The sequence below is a fragment of the Sciurus vulgaris genome (assembly GCF_902686455.1).
Source record: "Sciurus vulgaris genome assembly, chromosome: 18".
In the NCBI taxonomy this organism is placed as follows: Eukaryota; Metazoa; Chordata; class Mammalia; order Rodentia; family Sciuridae; genus Sciurus; species Sciurus vulgaris.
The window spans coordinates 18,319,671-18,337,914 of NC_136479.1; the positions used below are offsets into that span (position 1 = coordinate 18,319,671).

Here is an 18,244-nt window from a genome sequence, read left to right on the forward strand (position 1 = left end):
TGGCCAGGAAAACAGTTGCTAATCTCTTCAAAAAGTCTTTAGAATAAAGATTGAGAAAGGAGAAAACATTCCAGATAGAAAACATCCCACAGAGTAAAATTACAGTGACATAGAAGCTGAGAAGAGGACATGTCTATAATTCACAGAACAGAAAGGTTAAATGCTGAAGTGACACCTTGACGCAGTGGTGTAGGCAGTCTCCGGGACACCACTGGGAAGCGGTGAGGTCCTCGAGAGCTTACTAGGCATTGGAGTGCTCACCAGAAGCTTTGTGCTGAGAAGTACTCCTTGCCTAATCTTCATTTAAAAACCTTGAAATAGATGGTTTTAATATGAGGAAACTGAGGCTGAGGTGGTTAAGTGCTTAGAGATACTGATCAGCTTTAGCTCTTGAGTTCTTCATTTGACTTAATTGCCTTTACTATTTACCCCGCCACAGTCATAGATGGAGGCTGCCTTGATCTGTGGCTTTCCCAGGATGGTGGCATGAATGAGCTTGTGCACTCTTGCTGTCTCCCTCACCCAGAGTACGAGAGTGAGTCACAGTAGTACAGTTGCATGAACCTGTGTTGCTGCTCCGTTAGCCACATGACAGATCCACTCATGACAAAACGACAATGAATCCAGCAAGTTATCCTCCTCTTCTTTCAACTTCTAGTTGCTCTTAGCAGCCACGTGGCCAGCTTACTAACCTGGCATCTGCCTCATCTCTCCCTATTTGTATCTTTGAGTCTTCCTGCAGAAAAGCCTCCTTAGTTTTGTTTAAGCTCCTTGCACTGCACCTGCGGCACCTCTTGCAGTGTCTTCCTACTCACCTCCTCCTGGTTTTGTCTTCTGCCTCCACCCCACCACCTTGTGCATTCCAGCCTTGATGGTGATTTTCAGGCTTCCAGATGTCTAGGTCACGTCCTGAGCCTTTCTCCTTGTCTGCCTGATATTTGTAGCGTCCCTCTGGAAAGCTTCCTTAGAATGGTGTTTGGTGGCAGGGTGGGGGAATGGTTTTATTCAAGTATTGGTGATTTTTGATTGTTAGTATTACGAATGAACTTCTTGGGTTCTACAATCAAGGACGATTAATGTAGGTATCTGAAGTGAATTTTCTCTGCCTTTACATGGATTTCTTTTGTTGTTGATGTTGTTTGCTTTTTATTTTTCGTTTGTTTTTTTAATTATTAATTTAAGACAGGGGCTCACTAAGTTGCTGAAGCTGACCTTGAATTTGGGATCCTCCTGCCTCAGCCTCACACATAGGTTTCTTTACCTATGAACGAGAGGGTTCATGCAGAGTGCTATGTGTGTGAAGGGTGTTGACTGGCAGACTTCAGTTTGGGTGTCTTAGAGGGGTAGCAGTGGCCCTCCAACAAGAAGGGCTTTGTTCTGAGACAGCCACACCCATTGCAGGAGCCTCCCAGCCTCCTGTGGGATGTGTTCCTTAGAGTGTTTTGTTGGCTGGATTTAAAAGTGCTGCTGCCTGTGGCCGTGGGAGCACAGAGATCCAGTGGGGCAAAGGGTGTAGCCGTGGCCTTTGGCCCCATCCCTGTTCTGATGTTGGAGCCTCTCTAGTGCTCCACCTGGAAGGGGGGAGGTACATCTAAGACCCCTCGTGTGTTTGTTCTTGGATGTGGCTTGCTTTGCTTGTGTTCAGTCACCAGTTCCCTTGAGTTTCAGTGAGGTAGAGAGGGAAGGAAGACACAACACATTTGTCCAGTCTGTCATTTTGAAATCCTGAATTGAAGGTTCTGTTGACAACTTTGAAGATTTCAGAGTTCAGAAATTTAAACAAACATACGAAGAGTTGATAGTCATTATTTCCCAAGAATTGACAGAATAGTTTGGAATGCTAGTAGACTAAGAAATTATCGTAATGCTGAAATACGTGTCACCTGTTTCCGAATAACATATACTCTATAAAGTATTTATAAAGATGTTTAGAGCAAGGAAAGCCGAAGGTCCTCCAAGGTACCAGGGCAGGAGAGGTCCCAGATGTCTCCACTAACTACTGATTAATGATGGGGCCAATATCAAGGTAACTGCAACTTACCTGATGTTTATAATCTGGAATTGGAGGAAATTGCTTGTGTCTGAATGGAAAATTTGGCAATTTTAGATTGTCTTCCACGATGTGACATTATGATAACAACTCTATTGTAGAGAGAAAGCTCTATTAATTAAAGAAAAGTGAATTGTGCCATATAGTTAGATTTAGGTTGCAAGCTGTGTTTCATTTCAGTGGATGATAAACGAAAAATTTGCCATGCCTTTATTTCTAATAAGTGAAAATGCACCTGTATGCAACATTATTTTTTTATTTCTTAATACATTTTGGGAAAGTTAATTGCAACTGTGTGGTTCAGGGATTTAGTGCAAGAAGAAGAACAGTTGATGGAAGAAAAGAAAAAGAAAAAAGACGACAAGAAAAAGAAGGAAGCTGCTCAAAAGAAGGTAGTATATGACAAACTTTATGTTAAGCAGTTTACATAGACTAAAAAAGAAATTTAATCTGATTTTTTAAAAGCATTTGATTTAATGTTTTAACTTCAATGAGATTCATCTTAATATTTAATGTCTTTGAATATGCATATAAAGTAGCTTGCTGAGTACAATTTAATGCATAGTTATTTAATCTTGCTAGTAGGTTTTCAAAGGTAAGTACATTACATAGGTCTTTTATCTTATATTTAGCTGTTCCTAGGTATTCTGTAGTACATAGTTTTATTAGGGGGAAGAGCATAGAATTTTGTACCCATACAGAGAGGATTCAAAACCTCACTTTCCCACCTAGCACATGAGTGGTGTGGCCTTAAATTTTATTTAACCTCTCTGGGCCTTAGTTTCCTAAAATAAGGATTGAATTAAATGAGGTATCATGATATATGCACATAGTAGTAATTAAAGTTATACAGGAATACAGTATTTAACGAAACAGACAAAATAGGAAATGAAGTGTCGATTTACTTTTCCTTTTTTATTTGCTACCTAAGCAGATTTTTTAAAATTTGCAGCTTATATTAAGATACTTTAAACATTATGTAGCCAGTAAAACATAAGAAACTATAACCAAAGCAATACAAGTTAAGGCAGAAATAAAAGACTATGTCTTTAATTATAAAATTAATTAAAAGTTCTTAATATTAAAGACTGATGACAATTAAACTTCACTTATCTACCATATCAAGGTTTTAAGGACCTTAAAATATTTTAAAAGATCCTGTGAAATCACTGTACCATTTCTCTATTTTAATGAAGAATTATATCTTTAATTTGTAATATAAACCTCTTTCACTGTGCTAGGCACTGGATATATACTGTAGCAACATATTTTTTTCCACATTATTGAATAAGGAAAAACACAGAATACAGAGCAGTTTTAGGTAAGGCATTTATGGGAAGGTGTTGATACACAGAGAGGTAGGTATGTCATACCTTACCTTGAAATGGGGCAGAGGGACAGGACATTTTCTTAGGATAGAAATTTAAGGAGTGAAGTAGCAAAGGACCCCAAGCAGAAGAGATCAGAAGTAAGTGTCCTGCTGAACGGGAAGCTGAAGGGCTGTACCGACCTCCCCACCCCCACCGCAGGCCTGTTGAGTGGAGACTGCTCCTCCCACTTTGGGTGGCCTCAGATCTTTCAGCCCAGAAACTTGGTATGGTGCTTCTGAAATGATTCCCTACCTGATAGATAAATCTGTTGCTGTAGTCGTCAGAATTTTTACCTGATAAGACAATGTCACATTAGCAAACATGTAAACATTTGTCTTAAATTAGCGTATACTTAAAAGTATATAGACCAAGTTATAATCTTTTTCCAAAACAAAACTGAACAAACTAACCAATAGTAATTGTCGGGGAATTTGTCTATTTTCTAAAGGTCATCATACAGACTGGTACCCCCAAAGCAAATGACTTTGTCAAGCCCCAGATGGTTCACTAAAGCCCTAGATGGTGGCTGGAGCTTTTTATCTCACACTGCCCAGTATCTCAGAATGATACTCGAGGTCCAAAACCTCAAACAACAGAGGTTAAACTCCTCAATGTGCACCTGGATGGACAAACAGCATGGCCCAGAAGCCACACCCTAACCTTATTTTCCTTACCAGTGAAGCATTCTAGGCAGTCAAGGCTTCAGTAGGAAGGATGGGGATACATTCCCCAGGATTTATTTATTTCCTGCAGCTGCTTGGAATTTTTTCCTTGAAATTCCAACTGCATGTTCGGCTAGTTGCAAGCATTTGAATCCTGAGCCTTATCTTCCTCAGAGATCACTGCCAGCTTGAGATATATTGCTTCAGGGCAAACTATTTGCCCCTGGTTGGAACTGGCTGAAATAGTTGGGTGGGGAGCCCGGGTGGAGGCGCTCATACTGGCCATGGGAAGAGGTAGGCTGTACTGCTTGCTGCTCCAGAAATATTCAGAGTCAAATTGGGAAGAAAACAGATTCTATTCAAAGCCTACTTTGAAGAAAGATAGAAAAAACTTTTCATTTCAAAAATTCTACATTTGGAAGCTCTGAGGGCAAGCAGAGTTTTTAAAGAGAAGTGGCAAAGTGAGACAAAAGATAGGAAATATATGTACTGATTTCCTTAGCCTGTGCTAGACAGGCCGGGGGAGGGTAAGTCTCCCTTCTCGGCTTGCTTGGTGTGCTGCAGGCCGTGGGGTTGCAGTCCTTCAGGGTTATGCCCAGCATGAGAAAGTTGCTCTTAATTTTAGAGGGCCTCCAATTTCAGTCTGTTTCAAGAGACTTGTTATGTAGGACAGTCTTTTCATGGTTTGATCAGTCTTTGCTTAGAATTTATGAAAAAGTTGTGTCCTCTGTAAGGCTGAGATTGGGGGAAGGCTTATCAGACCTTTCTTCCATGTTTGAAGGTCATTTACCCTTGAGAACATCTTAGATAAGTAAGGGGTTGATGGAGGAGGATGCTTGAGTATGCTTTATATAAAGTCAGTAGTTAGGCCAACACATCTGAGGGTTGAACTAGGCCCAACTGGTTATAGCACCTAAGGATTTCAAAATTCAGCTGGTAAATCACAATGTATATGAAATGGCTAGAGAAGAGGTCTAACCTCTAATATGTTTTTTTGGAATTTACCCAATTCATTGAAATTCAAAGGGAGAGGTCACTGGAATGATTTATTTAAATATTATATTTTTGTGAATATAATTTTTAAGTTGTAACATACATAAATAGTGGCTCTAATTGTTAAAAATTCATTTTCATATACTTTCATAATCAAATTTATAAATTCCCAAATCAGTAAAAGAAGACCCTTATGTGTGCCCAGCATACATTTACCTCTAGCACATGAATGGTGATTTGTGTGCCATTTGATTTCCCATGAAACCTGAAGTGACAGCTTTCAAACTCTTTCCTACTTCAGCCCTGCCTTACTCTGGGACTCCAATCTCTGAACCCTGCCATGTCCTACTAGAACCATGATCAGAGGCTTTGGAGATAGGAAGTTAGTTTGGTTTTTGTGTATATGTTTCCTGTATCTTCAGCACCAATGGGGTGTTCCTGTGAATTCCATAGACATGTAGTAATATCTGCCCACACAATATGAGGGAAATTTAGAACCTCTAATAAATGTTAAGTTCTGTAGCTTAGGCTGCTACTGTAAGTATGACTGTTCTACAAATTTTAGAAAACCAGCTTACAACTGAGTTTGAATACAACTTATTGGTGAAGTAAGTACAGCTGGTATTTCCATAGACAGTTACCACATAGCTCTTAAAAAAATGAGAGAAGAAATTCCCAGATTGGCACACTTGCAGCCCATGTGAAAGATTGTGAGTCACAATTCCAAGACAGGCTTCCTGAAGCTTGTCTTGGTCTGTAGTAGCAGCCAGCAGGTATATTCATGCAGTTGTCAGCCTGAGCCAGGTGGGCAGGTCCATTTACATAAGTGTTGGAACATAAACTTGTTACAGTAAAAACAGTCTGCCTGTTGTGTTTTTTGTATATATATTAGATATATAAACATACATATGCATATATACATATACACACATATGCATACTTTCATTTCTGAAAAAACTTAAGATATTATCCATTCTAATCTCACTTTCAATATAAGGAACCTAAGCATCAGAGTAAGTTAAGTGGCTAACCTTGATTTTGTAATGGTGACAGAACCAGGAGTAGAATTGAAGTCTTCTAATCCCTCCAGCTGGTGCTTTTTCAAATCCCTGCGCCATGAGTGTATTTTTTTGATGTGGAACATTATACTGAACTTTAAAATTGAGAAATAACATGTTACAATAATTTTTATAACAGGACATAAAATAGGTCCTTATGCCATGAATAGAGAAAATACATGGATTAAACTATTCCTAATAGCCACTATAGTCTTTTTAAAAAGTTTAAGTTTATACCGTGGGTTATTTTCTACTTTAAGTGAAAAACAGGTAACACATTTTCTTAGATAAACAATTAGACACCAGCAAGACTCACTATAGTATTTTTACCTTGAGAGTTTTTCTTTTTTTGTCTATTGTTTAAGTATAAATTTGAATATTTAGTTTTTCTCTAAAGAGATTTTATGTAAAAATTGGATGCTTTTTATTGTATTTCAGTCCTAATACTAATTACTAGGGAGATTAATGGCTGTATGACTTTGTTTTTTAATTTCTTTCTGTTGGAAAAACCTTTTCCTGAAAAAAAGTTCTCCTTTACATCTAAGAATTAGGGCTATTTTCTTACCTTCTGATTCTTAGGCTTAGACAATAATTGGCTAGAACATGGGAATGTAGTTTTCATACTTTAAGCGGGGGGATACAATAATAGTAGCAGTAGGTTATTGTGCCTGTCTCTCCAAGTTCTGTTCTTAGAAGGAATTTCTTGGAGGGATCTTAAGGGAACTGTAATGAGGAAAAGAGGAGGTTGAAAAATAGGGTAATTATAAAGGGGTAATTTAGTATAAGCTGTACTTGAAGCACGTAATTGTAGTTCCTGGAAAGCATGTAATGTGTGAGGGCTGGGGGGAAGCAGCAGTGCAAGTTGTCATCTTTTGGTGTCAGGAATGCTTCCCCATCATGGGGTTTGTTGTTGCTACTGCATTAAGAACCAGAGCGGGGGCTGGGGTGGTGGCTCAGTGGTGGAGCACTTGTCTAGCACGTGTGAGGCACTGGGTTCAATTCTCAGCACCACATATAAATAAATGAATAAAATAAAGGTCCATCAACCTAAAAAAATTTAGGAAAAAAAAAAAAAAGAACTAAAGGGGTTTTTACAGGCTTTATTGACTAATGTGCACCTAAAGTCAAGTTTAAATGAGACTTAAGTTTTAGAAAACTTCACTCCCCTTTTGAGAGAGGGGTCAGTTAAGCAGTCTGATAAGTACCTTTTCTTAGAAACCTTGGTGATAACATGACCAGGCTAGAGCTGTGCGCTCATTTAGGGCAGTTAGATGTTCTCTTAAGTCCTGCCCCATATTCCACCTAACTCTTTTTTCCCCCTCATTTTAAAAACTTATTTTATTCATTAGACCTGCGTCCTTGACTGGGTGCTGTCTGCTAAATCACAGGAAAGCTTGCTGAAGAGTAATTACCTCATCCAGTAAGTGTGAGTTGAACTAGATTAATTCTTTATTCCTAGGCTATAATACCTTGCACTGGTGAGACATTGTAGAGGATTAGAAAAAGGGAAAAACAAGAGTTGAGAACTGGAGGATTCTAGAGTCAGCTCATTTCCAAATGCAGGAGGAAGCACTGAGCCAAAGAATGGGCAGGTAGGGCAGAAGATGGAAGCAGCAGCTTCTTGTGAATGTCTCCTGTAGGCGAGGCAGTGTCCTAAGGGCTTTTTCTGAGTTAAATCCTTCAACCTCGAGACAACTCTTGAGGTGGGTGCTTTTGCCCCTGTTGTGTGCATGAGGAAACAAGTTTTACAGAAGCTAACTTGACCAAGGTCACACAGTGTAAGTGGTAGAGCAGGCTTCGAAGCCAGGCAACCAGGCTTCAGGCCATAAGCTCTTAACTACTGAAGTGTGTTTAGGGATTTTGGACTTGGGACTTACTGTGCAGAGTTTGTCAGAAACAAAGCACCCAGCATGAATGTCTGCCACTTGTCTGATGGCTTCAGTAATGAATCAGGGCAATTGTGATATCGATTATGGATTCACAGCTCATATTTTCTTAGGGAAAAAATATTAAAAACGGAAATGACAGTGGCTTTTAGGTTTACCAGAGCCTTTTAACTTTTGTGTGCAGGAGAATATACAAGGATGCTTCACATTTAAATAATATGTAGTGTTTTGTTTTCCAAAAAAGACCTTTCATACTTGATTGTTTAACCTTAACAGTAGCACTGAAAGGTAAGCAGGACAATTACTTTCTCCATTTGAGGGATTAGGAAACTGAGACCCAGAGGGTTAAATGACAAGGTCATTTAAAAGTAAAACAAAATGAAGATATTTTAACGTTTTATGAAACCCAATGGAGCCAAAATACTATTGAAGAGATAATTTATATTCTTTTAAGAGTACTAAATATTAGAAATCTGGTATGTATTTTGCACATCTTGATTTAGACTAGCCACATTTCAGTGGTCAGTATCCACATGTGACTGGTGGTTAGTTTTGAACAGTGCAGAAAATTGCTATTAAAATCACTGAGCCCACTTGGAAAATTCCATTTAATAATTTGAGAAATGTACTACATCCTAGGCCATCCCACAAAAACATGTTTTATAGAAGTGGCGCACTTACCAGTTCCCTTTCCCCCTAATCAGGTGCTCTTAGTTTCTATTACTTATATTCCTTTATGTTAAACCAGTGTCCTGAGGGACATCTCAGCGAGTGCCATTCTCCGCAGATCGTTCTGGTGCAACATAGAAGAGTTTTTCCAAAGGAGTTGCTCGCTCATAACCTTTATATTATGAGACTCAGAGGAGCAACACTGTGTATCTTGAATTTTAATAATGTGGTCATGGTTTTTGTGTCCTGCAATTTAGTTTCCTTTGGAAAAGACCAAGTTAAGTTTTTTGTTTTTTAAGTTTTCAACATGGAATACAATTTTTATACTAATTCTTTGGCTTCAGAAAATTATGTATCATGTTATTTGACATGATACTTCAGATATTTAAAAGTGTTCTTACTAAATTCTGTTTTCTTCTATTGTCAGATTTTTAAAAATGACTTTTCCCAGAAATAAGTGTTGTCAAGCGAGTTGCTCTTTTAAAATTGTCCTCTCATTGCTTTTTTTTTTTTTTAATTTTTATCCATAGAGCAAAAGATGGGCCTCCATTAACTTATGAATCTCTAGTGCTTTAAAACTTGATAAAGCACTTCAGTATCTAGGATCATCCCCCAGGGAAAGATTCATATTTGGTGTGACTTCAATATTAGAATAATTATTACAGTTCTTACCATATATATCTATAATGATATAATTAAAATTGAATTTTTGGTAATTTAATAATATGAACAACCCAAATGAATTGCCATGACTGGCTTGTCTTCATTTAGAAATAATTCCTGGTTATTCAGTTATTCATTACTCAGTTTTTCCTCATCTGCCTGCCTGTTCTTGTGTCTCCTGTACAGTTGGTCTTATGAAAAGGTTGGTTTTTACTCCGGACCCTCGTGTCTAAAGTTCTTGGGGCCCTTGGAAGTTCGGGTTAGTTGCCCTGAGGCAACCCCGCCGTCCTCCAACCCTTCTCCTTAGTCCTGTGTCAAAAACCAGTGAAAGTCAGAGCAGGCGCTGGAGAGCAGAGTTCATGTCAGTTCAGCTTCTGATCACAGTAATTTGAATAATTGTCAGATGTGTCAGAAGTGACATTAGTTTGAAGATTTTTCCCACTCACAGATACTTAAAAGTTGACTATGTTTAACTATAATTGTAACTTACCCTCCAGGAGTTAAATTTAAAACTAGTTTGGCCAAAGTGATTATATGCAGCTTTTCTTAAAACTTAATTTGTCTTTTATCATTTGTAACAAATTTTGAAGCCATTTAAACATGCAGAGGTTTATTAAATCCATTATATATGAGGGTGACAATTATATAAAAATGATTTTCAAAGTAAATGATGAGAAAAGTGCAGCTCCCATTTTAAAAATTAAATATGGTCATACAGTGTTGTCTATGCTTTATGTTTAAAGAAATGTTACACATTTTTTTTTTTAATGAACGTAGTATCAGGGACAATGGGGCGCATCTGTGGAAAAAGCATGCTTTCTTTGCATATCTTTTCCTCTGCAGTTCATCTAAGTGACAATTTCCTTTTTTAAATAAAAGTGAATGTTTTATATAATAGTAATATAAGCATTTTTATCATAACAATCCATTTCTTTCAGTTTCATATTTACATTGTTTTTTGTTTGTTTGTTTTTATTTTAGGCCACTGAACAAAAAATCAAAGGTACGTTTAAAGCTATTTTTTTATTCTCCCCCACCCCACCCCACTAAAGTAAGGTTGTTTACATGCATTTTTATTCACCTCCAGGATGGGAGAGAAGAGTGTGAAAGAAACAGGGGTGGGAACAGACTTCTTCAGGGACATTACTGTGGAGTCCTCCTTTAGGATTTTATGCTTTATCGTGGTATATGTTACCACTTTTAGAATATACTAACATTTAAGCCATCTTGTGGATAAACGCTGCTTCCTAGCATACTCCCTTGTTCTGGGTCTTTTGCCACACATAGCTTTCCTTCAGTCTTCCATCTCAAGGTCTTTGGATGGAGCTATCTCTGGGATCCCATTCCATCCCTTGGGGTTCTACCTGCTTTATTCCTTGTTCTCTGTTTTATCGTTGCCCCCATTCCTTCTAGAAGACACAATAGTTACGTTCATCTCTATATTAACACAATGATATTGCTAACCTTATGGTCGTTGAACCAGGTCCAGCAGCACCCAGTACACCCTAAGCAGAAGACATGAGGGTGAGAAGGAAACAGGAGCCTAATTCCTCAGACCCTGACTCAGGAGCCCTTCACCCTCCCAGAAGCTGACTACTTGGTGATGAAAGGTGTAAGGCTCACAGAGACTGAACTTGTTAGACCTCAGTGTTACCAGTTGTCATCTTTAGCTGTATCAGAAGTGTGGTCTCTGCATTTCATTAGTATGTTCATTCACAGTATTGCCTGTCTTTATTTGAGGTCAACATTAGTTAAAGTGACATTTATTGGGTGCAATTGTATTAGAGTGAATAAGTAGCTTATATTTTATTGGAGAAAGTGCAACAGTGTACAGCCATACCTAAGCAGTATAATATAATGTGATTTGGCTAAAGAGTCAAGTTTTCAAGGTGCATAGAGGAGGGATAATTAACCTAACACAAGGGTTAAGGAAGATCTCCTTGAGATTAGGAATCTTATAAGATGAAATGGCCAGAGAAAGAGTAAAATGGCAAAGGAATTAGCACCATTCAGGTCACAGAGAAAAAAATAATGTAATGTTATATGCAGTAGTAGTACTCCTGAAGCATTAAATACCTCCAGCGAATTAGGAGAGTTGAGGGTGAAGAGACAGATAGGGGACAGGTCAAAGAACGCTTCATATGCCATTTATATTGTGTTAACTTTTTTCACTGTAATAAAATACCTAAGAAAAACAACCTAAAGGAGGAAAGATTTATTTTGTCTTACGGTCTCAGAGATTTCAGTCCATGGTTGACTGCTCTGTTGCATTGTTTGGGCAGGACATCATGTTGGAAGGGTGTGGCAGAGAAAGACTACTCAACTCCTGGCAACCAAGAAACAGAGTGGGGTTAGGGAGAAGGAGGAAGTGCGGGAGGTTGAGGGGATCCGGGAGAAGATAGACCCTTCCAAATACTTCCAGTGACCTGCAAATAGCCTGTTCAGCTATCAGTGGGTATGGATTTAAAAGATAGAGCTGAGAGGACTAGTGCATTCTGGGCAGAAGAGGCAGGTGGATAAGACCTTGCGGGTTGAGTCTCTAACATAGAGGTATGCTGGGTAGGCCTGAAAGGAGCGGGGATCTGTGGGCTCGATGCTGCCCTAGTTTTTCCTGCTTCAAGACCAAACCACTCTGCTTGGCTTTTAAGGGCCTCTCTTGTTCTGAACCTCCCTGTTGTAACCAACCTGTTTCCCTACCACTCCTTTATACTTTTTAGAGCATTTTTATTCCTTGATGTTTATTCTTGTTTTCTTTTTGATTCAGTTTCTCAAGCAAGGATGTCTTCACCATGCCTCTTAGCTTTTCTGAACCTCTCAGTTCATCTTCCAGTGGGTTACTCCAACTTCCATCCATCTTTCCCTTTCCCATTTGGTAGGGTTTTATGACACATCTTAAATTTGGGCACTTGATTGTATCCTCTCTTGTACTGTTGGCTGATCTGTGGGTATTTGTTCCTCCAGCACGATCTTTGAGTAGCTACTGTTTATATCTTTCCAAATACAAATCATCCTTTTGCATCCTTACATGAAATCTAAATATTCAGATCTTGTTTTTAGATTTTCCACAACTCTGAGAATGTTGGACTAAGTATATGAGACTCACTTGCAAATCCATTGTGTTGTTTTGCTCCCTTCATAATCAGCCACATTTTTTTAATTCATAAAAATGTTTTATTTTTGTGCTGTGTTTGTGTCTATGTGATGTTTATGCGTTTTGGCCCACACAGTGCTACTGTTTTTGATATAAATACACATAGAAAAATGAATACTGCAGTCAAACAAGATGACATATTCATCATCCCACATAGTTGTCTTTTTACTTGTGGTGTTAAGAGAACTTGAAATCTATGTTTTAGTAAATTCCCAGTATATATTATAATGTTAACTGTGGTCCCTGTGCTGTACGTTAGCACCACACCTGTTTATCCTATGGAATTGCAGCCTTGTGCCCTCGGCTTACATCTCCCCTATCCCCCTCACTCTCCCTGTGGTCACATCTGTCCTGCTCTCTGTTTCTAAACGTCCTTCAGTGCATCCCTGTTGTCACAAATGGCAAGATTTTTTTAATGGTGAAAAATACTCCAGTGTTTAAGTATGCCACGATTTCTTTATTCGTCAGCTGTCAACAGGCACCCAGGTCTCTTCCGTATGTTGGCTGTTTGAATGATGCTGCAGTAAGCACGGGGCACAGAGCTTCCACGAGGTGCTGAGTTCATTTCGCCGTTTGGGTACATACCCAGAAGAGGGGCTGCTAGGTCATATGGTAGTTCTATTTTTTTTATTTTTATTTATTTGTTTGGGGGTGGTACTGGGGATTTAACCCAAGAACATTTTACCACTGAACTCTGACCCCATCCCTTCTTACATTTTAAGACAGGCTCTCAGTTACTGTGGCTGACCTTGAACTTGTGATCCTGCTATCTAGGCCTCCTAGTTGCTGAGATTACAAGCTTGCACCACGGCACCTGGCTGTTTTTTAAGTTTTTGAGAACCAATTAGATCTTGAGTTTCTTGATGACAAAGCCTGGTTGGTCCCCTCAGACTCTGATATGCTCCTCCCTACGGTCACCTATAACTCATTTATGTCACACAGGTTGGGAGGGTCTACTGTTAGCATTGGGTGCAGTTCAGTGTTTTTGTCCAGTGTCTACATGGTAGAGATCATGTCTTTTGTAGGCTGATATTCAGTAGCATTAGACTAGGGTCTGATCCCTAATATGCCATGATACTACTTGGACTTTATGAGATAATTTAAAGACGAATGTGTGCTTATTTTTTTTTTTTTTTTGAAATGGAAGCAGAGGTTATTACTAACTAGGACTTTACTAATAGATGTTTTTCTTCCTGTGGAAGTTGTCTTTGAGGATGAAACAATATTTGTAGCCCTGTATTAACATGATGGGGAAAAATAACCTACTTCTGTGGGAAATTATTATTTTTTAGGTGTATCAAAGTCACCATTTTGCTTCTTAAGAAAGGAAAATACATATATTTATACATGTAAATCTAGATTTATGTACTGAATAAGGTTGTGAGGAATGCTGAGGATACCTTTTGACTTCAGGCAAAAATCTTTGTTTCTAGCAAATGTAGATGGTTTTGCTTATAATGCTACTAGATTTAAAATGGTAGAAATGAAAGATTTCATTTGTCTTCAGTTGTCTCCAGTTGTCTGTGATCAGACTGAACAGGACAAAGCAGCAGGAAGTAAAAAGGAGAAAAGTGAATAGTTAGTAGTACCCTACTGTTAATAAACTCAGTTGGGGCTGGGGATATAGCTCAGTTGGTAGAGTGCTTGCCTTGCAAGCACAAGGCCCTAGGTTCTAATCCCCAGCACCGCAAAAATAAATAAGTAAATAAACTTGGTTTAGGGGCTAAGGAGAAAGAGCCCACAGTTGTTGGAGATTTGTGGGAGTATCCAAGAATTATGTCCTGAGCCAAGATTCTATGTTGGCAGTAATTAGGTCTTCCCCTTGTTTCCAGGAAAACAAGTCAGGAGCCTTCTGGTTTAAATTTTAGTAGAGAATTAAGGATGGATTATCAAGAGTAAGTAGCCTTTTCAGTTAAAACCAATTACAGATCCTCTAGGCTAGGATAAAACACTGTCTATACCCTCATTTGTTTATCTGTGTTTAGTTTGTACTTTTGTATCCTTTTAATTTTAATGAAAGCATTGTCTATCTCAGAATGAGAAAAAGCATGCTGAGTGAGCGTTTTCCCAGTACAGTAGCCAAAAGGAGAAGGTATTTGAGGAGAACGGCTTAGAGGTGGCAGATTTGGCTAGAGACATGAGACGTTGAGTCAGCCACTAAAGATAATCCTGGAATTTTAACACAGACACAGTATGATGGTTAGAAGCTCAGGCTTCTGAGTTAGATAGACTTGAGTTTAACTGTTAATTTTGCAGTGCTTGTTTCAGTGATCTTGGATAAGTTTCTTAACTTTTAAATTTAATTTGCCTCTCTTAAAAGGAGATGATTCAGCCTAATTAAATGTTTTGGGAATGAAATGATATCTAGAACATAAATCATGGGACTGGAGAGTAGTAAATGCTCAGTGTGTAATAGACATACCATTTTTGTGTATATTGATAGAAATTCTTGACTTGCTGCTTTCGGACAGCAGCATTTTGGGTTAAAATCTAAACTATGGCTGGCCTAGTGGAATGAACACAGACCTTGGTTGCATTCTGTCCCTCTCTTTTTTTCCTTTAATGTTAACTCATTGAGCATGCATTCATGTTTTAGTCTTAATAAATCACCTTTAATGCCTGTGAAATGATTTTAAAACGATGAATCCAAAATTAACCATTCCCCTGTTTTTAGAGAATTTGTTTTTACTCTTACAGTTAAGATGAAATTTGATGAATACTAGAGGGAAGGTTTGTTTGGGGGTCAGCTTTGGTTTTAGATTTAGTTCTATTTGCTCAATGTTTGTGCATGGCCAGCCTTCTTCTGAGCCTTAGTTGCCTCCTCTGTAAGAGGGTCATATTTTAAATGCAAAGAATTATGGTGAGGATAAAGAGAGAACAGCTGTAACGCCTGGCATCTAGCTGATATTTAGTAAATTTCAATTCCATCACTGTGTCCTTGCAGTCTTACAACCCTTTGGAACAGCATGCTCTCAGATTCTCTCACCCAAATGATTTGCTTTGTCCTCCCATTAAGGTAGAATGCAAGTTGGGAAGAGTGAATCACAGTGCAGTGTCTCTGCCTTAGTACGAGGAATGTGTCTTACAGCATCAGAATGGGATAAAACATTTTTGTAAATTTGGTAGATCAAGACTGGTGTATTATTGTTTTGAGTAATATTTGTTTACTGGTAAAATGTAACATGTTTAATCACTTGTACTTTTTTCTTTTTACCATTTGCCCTTTTAGCTCTTTAAGAGTTTTTGTTAGCAATATTCATGAGCTTATTGTAGAATCTCATGAATGTTTCATGTACTTTTTTTGATGGAAGTATTTTCAGCATTATAGACTGTATCATATGTCTGAAATTATTTTGAAGATAAGGTAGCAAGTAAGACATCTAAATTTGGGTCTGGCCAGTGCCAGACCCCACAGGGTATGCATTCACAGAAGTTGCACATGTGTGTTCAGAAGGAGGAAAGCAAAATTATGTAACTTACCTATTAGCAGGGGCTCTAGTAATGAACTTCAGCAACTGTATTGGGTGCTTCCCTAAGTTGGGGCTAGTATTCCTAAACAGTACAGAGCTCTTCCCTTTGGTTTAGGGAAAGTAGAGGTGAGAAGTGTGAGGGGAGAGAATGAATCTCTTTCATTTGTTCCAGAGGACAAATATTTTCCAAAAGTTTGCATTTTAATTTGGAATATACACATATTTGAAAAAATAAAATACATCTCTACACAGAATAATTGTATTTGGTCAGTCTTGCTAGTTTTTAAATTTTGATTTCCTGACTCATTTTGATGTGAAAAAAATCCAGCCATTTATCCAGATTTAGAAAATATTTTGGCTCAGATGTTTGTTTTCTTAAAGTTCTTTTAGATGTTTCGCATTTTATTTTTATATAGAATTTTTTTTCTTATTAAAATAAATTAACCATCTTGTTTTTCATATTTTTTGGGTTTCTTTCTTTTCTTTTTTCTTTTTCTTTTCCTTTTTTTTTTTTTTGGTACTGAGGGTTGAACCCAAAGGCATTTAATCACTGAGCCACATCCCCAGCACTTTTTCAGTTTATTGTCAATAAATTGCTTAGGGCCTCACTGATTTGCTGAGGATTGTCTAGAACTCAAAATCGATCCTCCTGCCTTAACCTCCTCAGCTGCTGAGATTACAGGTGTGCTCCATCATGCCCAGCACCATCCTGTGTTTCTTAAATAATTCACATCTTCAGTGATTTAAGATAATTCCTTTATTTCCTTTATTATCTCTGACTCTGGAACTTTCCTTTGAATTAAAAAAAAAATTTGAGACTTTTATGGTGTTCTGCTACTGACTTCTAGCTGAATTTTTCAGTGATATCTTATTCACTTACTCACTTTACTTACTTTTGAGTCACAAATGGAAGCCAGAACTCTCTAGATGTTGCTGCACAATCTTCTAGAACACTTTTCCAAAGTTATTCAGACAGTGAAACCCCAATGTGATATTGGTTTTAAAAAAGAGAGATTCAGATTAGTAATTATTATGAGGCTGTTTATTGCTCCTAATAGTTTTAACCAAGCAAATTTGGGGATCAACGTTCTAGAGTCATATGTTACCAGAGAGAATTAAAGACAGTCTAATTTTTTCCCCCTTTTGTAAGGGTGTTTCTGTACTTTGTCCCACTTTTCTGAGTCTCATATTTGGACAAGATTCAGTGAGTGGATTAAACACAGGTTTTAGAAGTGCGTGCTGTGTTATAAACATAGTGAGTGTCCTCCATCTCTAAAAGAAGATCTTATACTTCACAACAGATTTAACTTGCTCATTTTGCTGAAGAGTAGAGTTCAGTAATAGGGTGGTTTTATTCTGAGTTTCCTTAATGAAAAAACTCAGGGAAATCTTGAGTGATCTAGACCTGGAGAATTGTAATAAGACAGATTAGCTGTTTTTCTTTGTGTTGGTAACTCCAGTGGCGGAGAGAGAGATGTGTAAGAAGGTAAGAGTCCCTTGAGGGACCAGAACTGGTGTTTCCCTAAAACACACAAAAAACGTCTATCTTTTATTTTTGTAGAATTTGTGAGGTGAATTAAAACTAAGTGAATTCAATTTTATATCGATTTTTAAATTGATATCTAATTTTGAACTGATTGTTCTATGATACCTTGCTGTTTGGTATTTTTCCTTAGAAAATACCAACATATTTCAACAGAAATAAGATTTCCTTGTGCCTATATTGAGAAGTTTGTTACATTTCGTGTAAGTTTTTAAATCTTGGTTTTCAAAGAGCAATTGAATTCAAACTACTTACTAAGAATTAAGAGGATTGGCAAGCATTTCGTGGTTTTCAGATTTTGTTGGTGACTTAAAATTATGACCATTTATCCTCAGGAAAAATTTTAGTATTGCATCTTAAGTTATGTCAGCTTAAAAACCAGACTTTCCTTCTGTACCCTTCAGCATTCCAGAGCTAACTGGAGTTAATACATACCAGGAAATGTATATATTATAAATCACTCAGCGTACTTATTAATGAGCAAGAAAATGATTTTTATACTAGTACAATGTTTGCATTTTAAGTAAATTTGATATATAGACTGATTTTACTTAAATAAAACTGCTCTTTGCATTGTTCAGCTAGCTTTTCCCCTTCTGACCTTCCTTAAAATAGAATGAGATAGAATTCAAGTTATTGGGCCTCAAATACCGGAGAAGTTGGCAGATGGTACTTCTGTAGCAGTGAAGTGACACTGTACTTTCCCTGCATTTCCTACTGAAAGCTGCA

The 18,244-nt window shown here is 37.8% G+C and overlaps 1 protein-coding gene across 12 annotated transcripts in view; it reads left to right on the plus strand.

Annotated features, from left to right (window-relative positions):
* Positions 1-18,244, plus strand: part of TNRC6A (trinucleotide repeat containing adaptor 6A) — a 148,682-nt gene that overhangs the window by 76,364 nt on the left and 54,074 nt on the right. For 9 of the 12 annotated variants that reach the window (XM_079121149.1, XM_079121146.1, XM_079121153.1 and 6 more), the window contains 2 exons: positions 2,355-2,442; positions 10,333-10,354. The exons of 1 other annotated variant lie outside the window; for it this stretch is intronic. In XM_079121149.1, the coding sequence (XP_078977275.1) occupies positions 2,355-2,442; positions 10,333-10,354 (110 nt within the window). 2 more of the 12 variants (XM_079121156.1, XM_079121155.1) reach the window with 2 other exon arrangements.